The following is an 18,091-nucleotide window of genomic DNA, read 5'->3' on the forward strand; positions in this document are numbered from 1 at the left end:
TCAAATACGCTTTCTAGTTGGAGAAACTGATATTCTGAAAATAATTTTCACGTGTTTTCTCGTGTCCACTTTTATTATATAATTTTTTTCTCCTGGAGAGTAATATAATCTATTCCTGAGATATGGTTGACGGCCGTTCTAAATTGATCACCCAGTACATGTTGTCTTTTGACTCTTTTTTTTATAAATATATGATGTTGATCCTACATGGGTAATCTTGTGTAAAATTAGAGGCCATATGAAACTTTGGCGAGAAGAAGAAATTAACCTATAAGTTTAATTATTTTAAGTAATAAGTAGTAGTAATTGTTTTTATTTGTGTAATTTGTTTTTTGGTACATCTGTGAAAAAAAATGAATTGTGAAAGTGTTCCCATTTGTACGTTATCTGTAAAAAGCTGTCAATATATGCAATTGATAGAATTATTCACAAATTTGTATCAAGTAAAACCAAAGTTTTTTGTACGTGTTCCTGGAAGGTAATTTCTTTTCAACTAATGTATTTCTGTACCTGTAGGTACTTGTATTTACATTAACATAATATTAAAAAGAAGAGAAATACAATTTTCAAAGTTTAAATAAAAGTTTTCTCGTTTAGGAATCTATGATATCGAAAATAATACAGCATACGTGGATATATCGATAATTATTATCTAACGAATGATGTTTGAATTAGAATACTAATTTATATTGGTTGTACCAATTTGAACGATTGAATGAATTAACTTGTAATTTTTATTTAAAGACTAAGTGGATGTCGTTGTGACATATCTTCAATTAATTTTTTTTCTGAAAAATCTACAGTTAGTTTTTCTTGAACAAGGACTTTTTGAAAATACTTGTGTCTGTGTCCATACTTGTTAGAACAATATTAGAAAATTGAAAGGATTCTTGATAGCTAAATTTCCAGTAATTGAAACTTAGAGATGTTTCAGCATTCATTGATAATTTTTACATAGAAGTTTAGACATTACTTTGTAGTTCAATAAACAAAATCCCCATATTTTGTTTGTAGTTTTGTCAACTTAATACAATGTGTTCATGAAATAAAGGTAACTTGCTGATCTTTTGATTTATAAGAGAGATGTGAAAAATTTTAAGTAGTTTCTTCAAATAATTCAGGCCATCTGCAAAACTCGATTAGATGTACCTACAAAGGGTGCACTGTTACTCCAAGATAGCCTATCAATATATCTTTTCGAATGGTATATTCTTTACATATTTTAAGTTTTTCATAGTCTACTTAAATTATAAATACAACTGTTCATTGCCACATAATTCCAACTTATCCCACAGTTTTTGGAAATAAAATAATTTATGGATACATTTTTCTCAAAATACCAAATAATTTTGTTTAATTTGATGTTCTATTTTTTTTTATTTGACATTATCCAAGTTATTTACAAAAAGCTGATATGGAATTAAGTGAATGCTTTTAAAGTATTCTATTTTATGATTATCTAGTACTTATTGCCTTGTACACAGTGATTTTAGATAACCTTAGAAGAATAGGATGAACCAGAAAACTGAGCACACTTTAGTGTGCATCTTTAAATCCATTTGGCCTCGAAATTTGAATTAATTTATAACATCAACACCAAACCAAATATTAAAATTGATATCATTTCTCAATACAGGATCTTTTTGATTTTTTACCACATCTAAATACTTGAGTCTGTTAACATTAGTTTGCAAAGGCATTCATGTTGTATGTTTCCACATAACTTTATATCTACAATTATGGCGATTAACTGTACCATTAAACAAAAGCTTGGCTTTATCAGGAAATATTATATTATTTGTACAATGAGGCTGTGCATACAGAGTGTTTTGGGACTTGATGCAAAAAATTCTGGAGTGAGTAGATGACGTGAAAGTAATGCAGACATAAAAAAATTCTTCCTATATTTTCTAAATGATACATGTGAACATTATGGATTTATGATGGATGGTTATGTGTTGATGGAATAAATAATTCTACACTACTATCTGAAGGCCAGAGACGGCTCATGTCCAATAGTTAATAATCTAACTTTTACAAGGATAAACTGTACAATCCAAAGATAGCAAAAATGAATTTTTCAATCGATTTTTTTAACAACAAAAAACTTTTTGTTTAATTCGATTAAATTTGTGATTTAGGAGATATGTAAATTTTTATATTGTTGTACATGCTAAGGAAACCGTTTGCCATAAAGAGTCATTCTGAAGAAAATTATCATAAATTGTAATTATTTATTGAAAATAATTACAGGAGGTATTGAAACATAATTAAACATTTCTAATTTAACTGTGTACTGTCAAGAATCGTGCTGCTTACATAAAAAAAATTGGAATGAAGAAAAATTTAGTGGGTTAGCCTACAACTTTGATTGTTTAGTCAATGATCTGTGCACATCAATACAATAGAAATTGAGGGTTTGGTCTATAGTCATAAATCAAAAGCAAATCGATAAAACTTTTTGACTTTTTTGTCTAGCAACTATCGAGTTGACAATATGTGCGTTTTAATATATTCTTTTAAACATATGATACACAAAGAAACAGTTGTTCAACTAAAAGTTGTATGTATGCGCTAGCCCGTACGTGGTTTGTGACGATATTTTCTTATTATTCAGTTTGATTCAATTAATACACTTCTTTTGTAAGAAGACAAGAAAAATATTCTATAAATCTAAAAAGGTCTCTTTAGACAACTACCTCCGTCTATATTGTTTCTTAGTAGTGTTATATTTTTCAATACTCTTTAATAAAACATTTTCTAGCACTGACCAATTAATAAGACCAAGTGTCTTCTTATGAACAATCTCTTATTATTCAGATGGAGAATTAGTGAATCGAAATTTTTACATGAGGCGCTAATATCGCTGAGCTCAATATCAATTTCTACTTTTTAGGGTGAACTTAATAGGAGAACATATAGACTATTGCGGATATTCGGTATGCCCAATGGCATTAGATCAAGATGTTTTATTGGCTGTTTCTATAGATACTGATAAGATGTTACACTTACATAATACTGATCCAAAATTTGAGAATTATGAATGTTCTATTGATAACATAGAGTAAGTTTTTTTGTAGTTTTTTAAGATTTGTTTCCCTTAGGGCCTCTTTATATATTGGTTTCCATGTTACAGCTTAATTTTAAGTTGACATACATTTCAGGATTAATATTAAGGAAAAAGTGCCTCATTGGTATCAGTATTATCTTTGTGGTGTCAAAGGTATCTTAGATATTTTGCCGAACGATGTAAATTTAACAGGAATGAAAGTTGTAGTAAGCGGTAATGTGCCACAAAGTGCTGGACTTTCTAGTAGCAGCGCTTTGGTTAGCGCAGCCGCTTTGGCAACAGCTCATTCTCACAAGGTGAGTGTGTTTTTTAATTTATCGAGAGCATCATTTGTGATTTAAACTGTGTACAAATTTAATATCTGTATGATTCTTTAACATATTACTTTTATAAAACAATTTTAGTGTAGAATGTTTTTTCAGATTATGCTCAGGGTTTTTCATTACAATTTGACCATCATGTTAATTAGTAAATAAGAGATTCAGAGTGTAACAGAATATGATCTACAATTTTTTTCTTTCATTTACATAAACTTTATAAAAACTTTTCGTCGATTAATTTCACATGTGTATTGAGTTAACAGTGCCTCATTAACAGATCCACGACAGCTTCAGAGGATTATTGTCTTTACTTAGCAGGTCAGACGTGAATTATGGTGATTGTATAATAAACTGTTTTTTTTGTCTTTGATATGAAGAATTCCTTCACCATAAACTAAATTTGTACTACTTTAGTTATTGATGTTGCATTGCTGCTCTGGTCCAACCGATATTGACAATTTCGGGCGCCTATAAAGATAATTGACCAACATCTTTTAATTTGTTCCTTATGGTGGTGGTTTTCCGCTTAGAAAATTATGGCGTTCTTACTGAGACAGCTCTTAGTTGTTGTAGTTCCTGCCCCTACAACTTCCGACGTCTTTGTGTCGTTCGTATGAGTGGTAGCTTCCACCTGTACGGCTGCACATTTCTTCCAGTTTTCCCTAACTGGTACAGTTATTTTGAATTTGGTATGACAGCTTTGACTGTTGCTTTAAAAAATTACCTCATTTCATTCTCGCTTTTGAATCTGTGATTAGTTTCTTATAATAGGTACCATATCTGGCATCGCCCCGTAGAAAAATGAGTACAAGCGAAGGATTCAGTCAGACGTCTATTGCAGTTATCAAAATAGTTTTTATGGTCTCTATGACATATAGGCAGGCTAGTTCTTGTTTGTTACTTAATTGCCTTATAATCCTCATTTGCTGTGTCTTTGTCCACCACAACTTTGATGTATAGGTTATCTTTGGCCTAACTATGCATGTGAAGAATCAATGGTTTGTTTATACTGGAACTGACTCCTCAGTTCTAACCATGAATTTTTCCAATGCCTGCTGATCTGTCAGCTTTTTTGCCGTGTGTGACGATTATGAATTATAGTCTAGGTTTTTGACCTGGTAGTGTAAATTATTGAGAAATTTGACCAAATATCTAATTTCTGAAAATTGACTAAATATTTTTTCGAGATTGTCAACCAAGGTTGTCCAGGGTAACATCGACGGATCTATTTTCTTTGGACAAACTCCTGTTGCTTTGATGGTGGCCCATTGAAGATGATAAACGCAGTTACAGTGAATTCAGAGCGTTATATGCAGATGTTAAACAATTTCTTCGTGCCTGATCTGTAAAACTTCAGTAGTTATAACTAAAGAACATAGTTCCAGGAATAAACTCCCGTCTTATCTTTAAATTAATCTAGATTTATCTAAATTCCATGATAAAAAAATTCGTGATCATGTCAGTGATCAGCTCCTCGTACTTGTCGGCTTTATGGTTTTCAGGAAAACCTTAAAACTGATCCAGGATTTTTTCTTTTTATTGCTTAGTAACTCCTCAAAAATATCACAATTCATCATTTTTTTTAATTGAGTGCCAATGAAGATTCTAGCTTTAATTTTCGCTTCTGAGAACTTTGGAAAAAAACTTTTCAAATATTTGATTGAATAAGACCAAATTTAATATGCAATGGTGGCTTCAATATAGTTTTGAGATCGATAATTGCTGGGCAATGTTTCTATCGGTAGTGATCATTTCTTTTATCCCACAGGCATAGATAATGGCAGTGTTTAGTAGTATAACCACCTTACATTCCTGTCAAACAATACACCATCTTGAAATCACCAATAATTTCCCACTCTTATTCCATATATTTAATTGCTGTTAATAGCATCTTTGGGATGTAAGTTATGTGCTAATGGAATCGATGGAAATTTGCTTACATTGTGAAGTAGAGCAGCTATCAGACTTTTGGTTGAACTGTCAATAAAAAGACACCATTCAGATGTGTGACATGGAAAACCGATTTCTTCGAATAGACCTTTCGTCCGTCATGGCAAAAACAGATATTCGAACATCAGATTTAATTGAATTCCATTGTTTCAACTTGCGATTTTTTGGAAGATTTAAGTCTCTTATTAAGTCATTGAGATCTTGAGAGTGGATGAGGTGTGGTATTTTTGATTTAGATTCAAAAACCAATTCAGAATATACGGATACAGATGAACTTCATAATTGCGGGTTGCCTTGAGAGAGTAGTTGCTTTTCCAACAATGGCGCAGCTGGCACAGGATTTTCTTCTTCATATAGTATTGGAACCGAAGTGGATTGTAGGTCGTATTCTAGGAATTTTTACCTCTGAGTGGATTCACAATACAAAAATAACAATCAGTGTAATGATCACTAGGTTCCCTCCAAATTCTCGTCATTTTAAACTTCATTGCTCTTTTTTCACCTTGGTACCAACCTACAAGTAAAAGCGGGTTTATGCAGCTAACGTTACTTACCTCTTCTTTAGTGATAAATAAAGTTTTCGGTTATAATGGGCAACAATATTTTACGACATTGAGGATGTAAAAATAATTTACTGTGAACAATTTCGTTGATCGTCATCATTTTTTGTTTAGTCAGAAGTCCCAACGGTATATTATTCAACATATCGAATGAGATCATACTAAAAATTTAAAAAAACTATGTATATGTCGTCGAATTGATTATAGTGATTAACCTTTGGATTCTTTGAAATCGAATACCAATAACATACCCGGTATGCTGCTCGGTAGATACTTGAGGCAAGCTCCTTGTTTTCTTATTAAACTTTCTATACTTGAGGACATCACGTATACGATGTTTCGTCGAAATCGTCCTCCGGATCGTATTTCGGGTAAATTTCTTCACATGGAATTCTACTTCTGGCGATAAATTTTATGAAATATTGTAGACACATCATCGTTTTGAATATTAGGTATTGATTTTTGATTGGTAAGTTAAAGTAAGCGAATCTTCGAATTGTACTTAACTCATACTTTTTCTCTCTCACTTTAATAAATTGGCCACAAATACAGGGTGGCGCAATAGAACGTGCATTTATTAAGTATAGGATAACAAAATAAATAGAAAAGGTATTTATGAAATACAAGATATGATGGTTAGGTAATTGAATGAAGTTTATTTTTTTAAAATAACATCATCTAAATGACGGCCCTCTCGAAGATTTGTGAAAACTCTTGTCAATAATGATTGCTGCCATTTCCTGGCGGATATTTTCCTTTATCTGACTGATGTTCCTCGGTTTATTGTTTATTGTTTATATAAACTTGATGTTTGAGGTGTCCCCACAGAAAAAAATGAAAATGCGTCAAGACAGGGCTATGTGGGGGCCAAGGGATACCACCTCTTTTGGAAATTAGTCTTGCAGGAAACATCTGTCTCACAGCCCCGCCTTACAGTCATATGATGTGTGACAGATCTCTACGTCTTATTGGAACTGGAACTGTCGATCTTGCAAGATTTGGAGTCAAATCTTCCTCTTACATCTGAATCTTCAAAAAAGAAAGGACCAATAATTCCTTTCCTTGAGATTGCTGCCCATACCGTTACTTTCGGATTATGCAGTGGTTTTTGATGTTTCATTTTTGGATTTTTTTCGATCCAATAACGACAATTTCGTCGGTTCACGGCTCTATAGCATATGTCAAAAGTGGAAAATCGACTAAGCATTTCTTCAGCAAATGCTAACCTTGCTCTAAAGTCGGTATCTTTTAATTCCTGTGTTAACTGGAGCTTATAAGGATGCAGTTTAAGATCCAACTTCAAAATTCGCTGTAAACTTAGTCGCGATCCTTTCAATATTGTCTGTGGTCCTAGACGTTCTTGGACGAAATTTGTTGGAGGTTTAAACGTGGAACCGATCCCTTCAAAACGCTTAACCCATATTTTAATTAAATTTGAACTCGGAGCTTCATTAATGTGTCTTAATCCATTTTGCACAAATTGGTATAGTGAAAAATGATATAAACGTTATTTTTTTATAATATTCAAACATCAAATGTCGTATATAACGAGCGATGCAAGAAACACTGCCCGCACGCCCTCTCACTTCTCTTTCTACACCAATAGCACGCGAAAGTCGATATTGATTGGGAACAAAAATCAAACGTTGTCAAATCACAGAAAGTTCTTAAAAAGCAAATATTTTTAAATTCTAATCACATTTCTCTTTATGTATATGCTTATATAATCTTCTTCTTCTTCTTTCTTCAATGTATTGTAGGCCTGTAGTTTCCAGCTTGTCATCCTTGAGATGTTGATGTCCATGAATCCATCCATATTGTTGGAGGTCTTCCTAAAGGTCGTCGTGTTCCTGGTTCACCGTCTCGTGTGATCTTTTCTAATCTTTCTGTGGTCATTCTGTCCACGTATTCGTTCCAAGCTCTTCTACGTCTACGACACATCTGACTATGTCTTCCACCTCACATTCGTGTCTTATATCTGTGTTTCTCTTTCTGTCTCTTAGATTGTACTCGCATATATTTCTGAGTATTTTCATTTCTGTTGTTCGTTCTTTTGTTGTCCGCTCTATAGCACATGTCAATATGGTTCTAACGCAGGTTTTGTATATTTTAACTTTTGCCCTACTTTTGTTCATACTGGTATTATTCCAGATAATGTTGTTTGCTTGTCCTTTTACTTCATTTATTCTGTTCTGGTCTGCGCTTATTTTTATGGCCAGGTACTCAAATGACATTACCTAGGTAATTATTAATAATTGGGACTCTAGGCAAAAATCGTTTCAAAAAATTTTTCACGCATTTGGGGTTGTTTCTGAGGGTACAAATAGTAAATTTAAGGCGGGGGAGACATATTATTTCGATTATTTTAGACATTACATATGATAAATCAATGAAACCTAACCTAACCAATTCTAAATAATTACCATCTTGGTTAGGTTAGGTTTCATTGATTTATCATATGTAATGTCTAAAATAATCGAAATAATATGTCTCCCCCGCCTTAAATTTACTATTTGTACCCTCATATTTTAGCCTAGAGCCCCAATTCTAAATAATTACCATCACCTATTCTATTTTCTATATAATCGGAATATAATAAATAAACGCCATGCGAAAAAATTTTTTTTTGGTTGATCCGTGTTATGGTTCAATGAAATTACGTCAAGGTCTGATAACCGCCAATTCGATTTACGGACACCTCATTATACATAAAGCACAAACCCGATATTCAGAACATCTCTATAATACACTAGAAGCGAAACAATGTATCTGGAAGTGACAAGCAGACCATTAATCTTTTAGTGAAATTAGATTTTAGTATATCTGCGGGCGATTATAGACTAGGAGCTAAATTCCTAGTTATTTTAGGAAAAATAATTTACTAGTATATTAATCGTAACATTACAGGATTGCGAACACACTTTTCTGTTTTAAGAAAATATAACAAAAGCTTTAAAGATTGCCGCAAGTTCACTATCTGGGTATTCAACAGTTTTTTCACGTCGAATGCAAACAAAATTTTTCGTGAATAATCCGATGGAAAATACTGAAAAAACATATTTTGTAGTAAGCGATTGTTTATTGAAAATGTTGTTATATACAGTGACTTTTATGTATGGAACGTCTCAGTTATCTCGATACGATTTTTAAAAATTCGAATTTCGAAATCCTTTAGAAATACTGATTATTTTTCATCTAATGTTCCCTATATTTAAATGCCATAATTTCGGAATTTAGGTGGTACTTACTGCTTCAGTAACAAATTATTTATTGTTTATTGGAAGTCATAATGGATCGTTTATCTGAAAAAGAATTGATATTTTAATTATATTATGGTGATAGGCATAGAAGTCAACAATAATTTAATAATTTATATCCTAACCGAAATTCCATAACAACTATTGTCAGTGAATTAATAAAAAAGTATAACGAAACTGGTGCAGTAAAAGATTTATCCAAATCAGGGCGCGGAAAAACTGCATCAACTGAAAAGAAATCTTTAAACCGGGTCAAGACTATGTAACAAAACATGTTATATAGCAAAGTTTTATAACTTGTTAGAGAAATTCAAGAGAAAAAGTTATATATCACAATGTTATACAACATTTTTTTTGCTATATAGCAAATTTCATGTTATCCGTTGGGTGTCGGTAAAGATCAAAGAAAGTTATATAACTTTGTTATATAACACGCCGCAACTTGTCCACACTTGTGTTATTAAACATTTTCTGCAGCGCCAGCCAGCCAACGAATCGGCGATTAAATTTAGTATTGTCAGAACTATCGCATTGCACATACTGTTTTGACGCGATGGAATGGTCGAAAGAACTCACCACTCTTTTCGCGAGCAACGTGTTTTATGGGATCCTACCTTCTTAGATTTCAAAAACAGGAATAAAAAACACGACGCGTGCACAGAACTAGGGGCAGAATTGAAAACAAATTCGATTGAAGTTGAAAAAAAATGCGTATGCTTATTGTAAAAAGGGAGGAGTGGCGATGGAGCTGATGCTCCGTTTAGAACAAAATATATTTTTTTCAAAATGCTTTTATTCTTAAAAGACAAAAATGAGCCACGACATTCTACTGAAATTGGTCTATCTCTCGAACAAAGTGACAACAAAACAGCAGAGTTAAGTCGAGAGGTAAGTACTCCACATTTCAAATTTATTATCAATTTGAAGTCAGTAATTATTCTGCCACGGCACTTTTCCCTCCTCACTGGTAATGAACGAAGATAATTCTTTTCGTATTTCCTTGCCTAGCACACTGGGTTTTCTAGGAATTCTAATGAGTCTTAGCAAAGTCCCATTTAGCTGACCTTCGACTCTCCATGTACCTGGTCTTAGTTCCCCGGTAAACGTGTCTTCTGAATAGAAAGTACCTGGTGGACAGTAGGATGAAGATGACTGACCTTTCCTGAGAAAATTGTGGAGATAACAGTATGCTTAAACTATCTTTTCTGCTCTTTCGGGCTCAAGAAGTATTGGTTTTCGTAACACCCTGAACATGACAGATAAAATTCCAAATGAATTTTCGACTACACGCCTAGCTCTACTATCTGTCTGTAATTGTAAATTCGTCCCTGTGAACCTTTCTGTTGAGTGCCTGGGAAGGGTGTCATAATATGCAATTGCAAAGCAAATGCCTCATCGGCTAGAAATACGAACGGCGATGGTGATGTTCTTTTCGGTAATACTTTCATTGGTGGGAAATTCAAGGAAAATGTTTCAAGTGGCTGTTTAAATGTTGTGTTAGAATATACTCCGCCATCAGACAAACGTCCCTACATAAGTAAAACAATCGTTAGCGTCAACTATAGCTAAAAGCACTATGCTGCAAAATGGTTGAAATAGTCGCTTCAAGTGTTCATTGGAGCTTGTAAACATATGTGATCTCTTCTATCCATACTACCACAACAGTGAGGGTAATTCAACATCTGTAGCCATTCTTCTTGATATTAAGGCACCTAAAAAATTGCTTTACAGTTTTTTTATCTTTTAGGAAGAACGGCAACCAGTCACATCCAGAAATGCAAAGTGATACAGAAAAATATCAACAAAAAATTGTGAAAAAAACCATTGTTACCACAAAAAGCAACAAGAGAAAAATTTTAGATGCGAAATCTGAAGAAGTTACGCGGTAATAAAACAACTATCCGGTAACGTGAAAAAACGAGATGACTTCGATGTGTACGGTGAATATGTAGCCTGGATATTGCGGAATCTCAAAAGCAAGTCGATTCTAGTCCTCGCGAAATATGAAATAAATAATGCTCTCTACCGAGCGGAGAAAGCACCTTAGCCATCTACTAGTCCGTCGTCCGATAAACCTGCATCTACTCCACTTTCACCAATTACAATAGACACTGATACCCATTCATAAAATAGACCTGGGTCATCTACCATGACGTCCGCTACAAATATATCCGCTACTTCATCAATTCAAATTGACAATGATACTCAATTAAATTAAAGGAATTAAGCTTCGCACAAATGCTTCTGAATTTATAAATGTCCTGATCTGTTCTATTTCCAATTGAATGAATAAAGAGGTTTAAAAAATCCTATGTACTTACTTTGATTTTGTCGCTCAAACAGTAGATGAGAGCGTCGCACACTTCTGGTAGATTATATATATATTCGAAATACTCTGCTTAGAAAATTTGAATAAATAGTTCAAACTTTGGTAGGAATCTACATTTGCTAAGAATCTCAACGTAATCGCCAATCTTTTTTGCCTATTTTATGGCCGATTTGATTTATCAGGTACACATTCGAAATCAGAACTTGTCATCCTTAGGAAATTTTTGAAACTACCATCACATTTAATGTCCCCCGTCAATGGGTTTATGTCATCCATTGCTAGATCCTTCAAAAGAGTTGTTCCACTATATGTTCCTCTAGATCTCAACGATGGTCGTACCCAAAATCTCCGTTTAGATTTTACTCGTCGGCTACATGAAATCACACAATCCGCTGCTGCCAAAATGACGTCCTCTACGTTTGAGGTCATTTACAATACAATTTACTTAGTCTGGATGTCTCTGCTATTTTATAACAAGTTATATAACTTGTTTTATTACATAGTCTGGACCCGGCTTTAGATGTTTGAGTCTTGTTAGAAAACGATCCACACTTGAGTACTAGACAAATATCTAGCGAACTATTTCGCAAACGTAATGAAAATTTCACGTGATAATAAATTCCATTTAAAGTAACGTTGGTTCAAGAGTTGTTAGATGACGATTTGATACACAAATATTTTAAGTAATATTATGTTTTGCGATGAGGTCACTTTTTGAATTAACGGCATAATCGTAGATACTGGTCACGTAACAATCCTCGTTGAATGCGTGAATCCCATACCCACTATCCCCAAAAACTGGTTGTATGGGCTAGAAATGTCATCAGGACCGGCTGAGGAAGGGTCGTTAAATTTTGTTCTGCGATTTGGCTGAAAATCTAGGATACGAGGTTTTTGAGGATGAAAAATCCAATGACATGGATAAAAAAAATTTTGGTTTTCGTCGTTTAAAAAATAGTAAGCTACTTGCGATTTCAACAAAAATCCGAATTAGGAGTAACTGGGCGATGAAAATTTTCATTATTTAATCGATTTTGAACAAAAATGTTTTTCTCATACTTCACTTGAAGAATTTTTACAAAATATTTTTTTTTTCTTAACTATGACAATTTTGACAAAATGGCTCCAAAATTGATATCCTCGTATAAAAATACGTCTCGTTTTAATTTTTCCATTACAATGTCCATAATATTTGAATTTTATTCAAATTAAGTTTTCAAATTTTTTGTAAAATATACCCCTTGAAAATTATATGTTCCACGTCTATGGAATATTAATGTAAAAATATACAGAATACGGAAGCTTAATGATGATATTGTCTGAAAAAAAATATATTCTTCTCGTTTTACCCTTAATATGTATAATAACAATGCATATTCATGAGAACTCAATTCGGCTGAAAATTATGAAACGGGCCGAGAATTCATTGCATAGAATTTTTCAAATAAATATAGCGTGTTACTAAGAATAGTTAAACAAGTCTTTCCAACGAATTTGGATACAGAAAATATACTTGTAGATAATAATTCCCATTAAATTTCTCCAAAACTCCGGTTGTAGAAATTATACAGGGTGTAAATAGGGATACATTTATTTTCTTAAAAATAAAACCAAAAAATTTAATAATATTTACACTTTTATAATTGGGGCGTTTTATTATTGGTGAATCGAAAGGAGATCTATAATAAAAAAATATATCTGCTCATTCGTGATTATACAAGGCGAGTTATAAAGCTTTGAATTTGAGCTTTTGGAATGGAATTCCACAATTCAAAATGAACATGGAGAAAGAACGTTTTGACCAAATTTTGCACATGGGGGTTAAATGATATGGGAATTCCAAAAAGTTGTCAATTTTCAGAAAAAACATTATGACGAAGGGAAAATTCGGAAAAATCCATGAAAATTGGATTTTCGGAAAAACCACGTGTCCGATTCAAAAACTGATACGTTTATGGAAATCTCCGACGACGAATACATGATATCTGATTATTTTTCACATACTTTTAATAGGAACCCATATTTTCAATATTTTTGCGCAAAACCGAAAAATTTTCGGAATATTGTTGTCATCCCTGTGTATAAAAATGAATAAATCTAAAACTATGAAAAAGATCGACGTCTTTATGGCATCAATCGATTAACCTCTAACTTACTCAACAGTCTCAACTGCATACGCGTATTATACAGGGTGATATTTGCGACAAACTTTTTTTTCAAAAAAATCCACATAAAAATTGAAGGTTACAAATAACAATTAGCGGAAAACTGCTGGAGATCTACTGAGCGGGATGAACCGTCAGGGATGCCAATCTCGAAGAGCCAAATTTCCCGTTCGGTCTCAGAGACCGGTGATATGGTTAAAGTGTTGAGAAGAAATTAGACACAGTTAAACACTCGATAAGTTTGGCACATTAATAATGACTTTCATAGAAAAACATGTGATGCTAAAGAACATCTATTGGGTTATAATTTGCTTTCATTTTTGTAAAAGGTTATTAGATTGGTTAGTGACCTCTTACAATGACCAATGTATTTTTTATCACAATTTAAACAGGGAATTTCAAAAACTGTGTTAGACAATTTATTAGTTAGTCTTTTATTTTAGTTAAAAGGGTTGAATAATAAGGATTTCACTGTACGCTATCTTAATCTAATTCTTAAATTAGAACACGTCACAATTCTCAATCTAATTCTAATATAATAATAACTAATTCTTAATGTGGTACTTTAACCATAAATTATCTATGTTTAATCTGTATAATTGAATGTATGTATACTCTACAATTATATTTACATACCCTTTTATTGTTCAGTTATCTATATCCAAAGAAAAGATGGCAAATCTTTGTGCAGATTGTGAGCGTTATATAGGAACACAAGGAGGAGGTATGGATCAAGCTATTGCATTCTTAGCAAATGAAGGTAAGATAAATATACAGGGTGTTCCGGGACTTGATGTAAAAAATACGGAAGTGAGTAGATGACGTGAAAATAATGCTGAAACATGAACAAATTTTCTCATGGCGTGGTTGACGGAATAAATAATTCTACACTACTGTCTAAAGCAGTCATGTCAAAGATGCGGGCCACTTTCGGCCCCCGGGGCCGTACCAATAAGGCCCGCGATCGCAATGTGTCACAGAAAGAAGGATCGTGTTTTTTAGAGCTTTTAGACTTCAATCGATTCCTCTACGGATGTTTTAAATACTTGTACTCTCAAGTCTACAGATATTTATAAGTAATTTCAATGGCAGCGCGTTCCTAGACAAGCGAGAGAAAAAGACAGTATCGCCATTTTTTAGCAGCAAGTGAAAACGATAGAATATTTCACGCGCTTCGAGTCTAGAGTCTTCCTTAACCATATAAAACGAGTGTGTCGGCTCGACGTGAGTCAGTAGAGTCGAGTAATCGAAGCGATACAGTTGGAGAATGATTTTAATTGTACTGCGAAGTAGTGATTGTGAAGTTATTGTGCATTTATTTGTGCCGTGCGCGTGCGATATCTATAATTGTTGTGTCGAGCTCCATAACCGTTACGATTTTGACATAATGTCACAAAAAAGTTGATAGTGAGGGAAGAGTTTTTCAGTCTAAGCGGAAAATTGCATATTTTTTCTTAGAATGGAGAGGTAAACCACAATAAGAATCGATACATTGTCATCTTTAAAATCTAAACTTCAAGGTCAACAATCGATGTTTACTAAAGCTAATTCAGAGAGCGAAGATGCTCTGAAATCAAGATCAAAACCTTTCACTGATGGTGATTTTATTAAAGACTATGTTGAAAGTTGCCGATGTTTCATTTCCATCTCAAAACTCAGAAACAAAGGGACGTATGAGAAATTTTGTTTTATATTACACCATTATTTTCACGTCATCCACTCACCCTCGAATTTGCATCAAGTCCCGAATCGCCTCGTAGCAAAATATTTCACATTATACCAGAACAGGTTTATATCCAAAAATATCCCCTTCATAAATAATTTTCTCAGATACCCGTAGCAACAATTTCACAAAATTATTACCGTGGACTAGAGGAATAGAAGGTGGTTAAAATACGAGGGCCGTGTTTTTTTTCAACCTCCGATCGCTCCGTGCAGACGCGAGCAGAAGAAAGCACTGTAGGTGACTGCAAGGCTCTCGTACTACACACTCTGCTATTGTTGATATGCAGGCGTCAGTTGGCGTTGTGCTACAGCCACGTAACCATATTCGCCAATATTGATGCTCCCTCCAAGTGTAAATTGCGTGTAAAGTGTGATTCGTTTTCTACAGGCTGAAGGCCATAATGCTGCAGAAACCCATCGGAGAATGAGTCGTGTGTATGGCGAAAACTTCATGAGTGATGGTGTTGTGCGTGAATGTACATGATGAAGGGGGCCAAGGATGCAAATCTGTCGTTTCGGATGACCTAGTTCAACGAGTGGGCAGAATGGTTAAAGTAAACCGCAGATTCACCATTGTATTGAAAAGCTTGTCCACAGATTTGACAAATGTTTCAATCTCTTTGGTGTACCAATCTTTTGGTAATAAAATTATCGTTTTATACGAACTTGTCTTTTATTTATAGCCTATCGGAGGCTGGGAAAAGAACAGCCCTCGTATATTAATAAAGGGTTGTCGTTGTACTGTACATTATAAAATATTCTGCCACAGTGAGTGCAGTTTGATGAACTCATTTTAAAATTTTATTATCAATGTCGAACAATTTTCGAATACATAAGGACTTTTCTATTTTATTAAAAGCGATAAAAGACAAAAAACCAACGTTGGGAAGCCCGTGATACGTCCTGTAGATTCTACACTGACCCAGTGATTTGCGCTGACGAACGTTCGTGTTAATGCACGAGGAAAGTGGAAGCCCATTCGGCGTAAATTTGTCCCTGGAATGTTCACTATTATAAAGATCAACTGCCCTCCGAAGCGTAATGAAGAATGGCTTAGTGAATACGGGTATTTTATATTGCAAATCGTAATACTCTAAATCGCAGTAAATCTTGGATATAATATGAACGGTCTATTTGAGATCAATGTTTGCTGTACTCGAGATGCTTACTAAAATTTTTTATATAGAAATATTGTATTCCTCTAAAAAATACATGTACCGATAATAAAAAGGTAAATCTGAAATACAAATTTAAACAAACAGCATGTATCAATTAAATTTTTATAAAGGGATGATATAATCAATAGATTCAATATTCAAAGTGACCTTTGGATATTGAATCCTATGAATTTAAAGTTTTTACAAGAATTTATACAACTTAAAACCACCACAAATCTCAATTAATTATTTCCCAGACGATGAATACATATTCGGGACATTTCGTGAAGTAGTCGATGATTACTAGAAAATACTTGTTCCCATTAGCCTGCTACATCCAATGCAGTTGTCTTCCAGAATGCATCAACATTGTACACTTTCAGTGCACTCCTACTACTTGTATGTACCATCTTCAAGACATCAAGCACCTTCAAGGGCAGATCCAGGGTCTTGACAAAGGGAGGGTCATTAGTATTGGGACGAGTCATCCCCAAAGACATGGCATTTTAAGCCTTTTACAAAATAAACATCGATTTTTAAAATCAAAAGTGGGAATGGCCACCTGCAGTTTTTCTTCGGGTTCTGGCTCTTGCGATGGAGACTCGCTTCGTCGAGAAGCAATTGACGCTAGCCGTCTTTTTTTCACGCTGATAGTTATCCTATCCAATGACAGCTACGAATGTAAGACCCCCAAAATGACCCTCATACAAGGCGGACAACCTAACCACCTTTTGTTTAAATATTTTTCAACTATCCACCCTTTTTATTATTGTACTTTTTCACGGAAAATCCTGTTGAAAAAATTGACAATGGCAGCAAAATTCTTGACATTATTTAGTTTATTACGAGCTGTTAAACTGAAGTTAATATCCAGGATGATCAATAGTTCATGCTTGTGGTAGTACTTACATAATGTTTCGTATTTATCGGTTCGTTAGAGAGTTTTATTGGGGGTATATCTGTGAAATTTTATAGTTCATTTTATTATGGGTTCTAAAACTAGTTTAACGTGAATTACATTATCATATTGGATGTTAGTGTTCCATGATTCCGGTTTATAGTCTAACTATAACCTAAAGTCATTGAAAGAAATAGTTTTTGTTTGTAAATGTTCCTAATTTTAGGTGTCTTCTGTTTTAAATTAGTTTTTTTAATAATTTTCGAAAGTTAAAATTTTACGTTTCAACTTTTCTTCAAATCTTTATCAAAATATTTTCTCATTTTTTAGGCCTTTTCCTATATTTATGTTTCTAATAGTTCTTGATTTTAGGTTTCTTTTGTTTTAAAATTAGTTTTTTCAATAATTTTCGAAAGAAAGATAAAATTTGACGTTTCGACTTTTCTTCAAGTCTTTATCAAAATATTTTCTTATTAAGAACTTTTAGAAACATAAATATATGAAAAGATCTAATTGAACGATTAATGAAAAGCCGTCTATTACTTTTTCTTTTAAAATCCTGACAGCTCAACAATTTGGTTTCCTACCTAATAAATGCACTAATGACGCTTTGTTTTCTATTCTCACTTAAAAATAAATTTTATACGGCTTCGGTTTTTT

The 18,091-nt window shown here is 33.4% G+C and overlaps 1 protein-coding gene across 1 annotated transcript in view; it reads left to right on the forward strand.

Moving 5' to 3' along the window:
- Nucleotides 1-314: 314 nt before the first annotated feature.
- LOC130446646 (N-acetylgalactosamine kinase) overlaps nt 315-18,091 on the forward strand; it is a 35,565-nt gene continuing 17,788 nt past the window's right edge. Inside the window, exons 1-4 of the mRNA XM_056783015.1 lie at nt 315-478; nt 2,897-3,064; nt 3,165-3,366; nt 14,303-14,411. Of these exons, the coding sequence (XP_056638993.1) occupies nt 354-478; nt 2,897-3,064; nt 3,165-3,366; nt 14,303-14,411 (604 nt within the window). The 5' untranslated portion in view covers nt 315-353. The remainder of the gene's footprint in view (nt 479-2,896; nt 3,065-3,164; nt 3,367-14,302; nt 14,412-18,091) is intronic.

The sequence above is a fragment of the Diorhabda sublineata genome, chromosome 7, assembly GCF_026230105.1.
Source record: "Diorhabda sublineata isolate icDioSubl1.1 chromosome 7, icDioSubl1.1, whole genome shotgun sequence".
In the NCBI taxonomy this organism is placed as follows: domain Eukaryota; kingdom Metazoa; phylum Arthropoda; class Insecta; order Coleoptera; family Chrysomelidae; genus Diorhabda; species Diorhabda sublineata.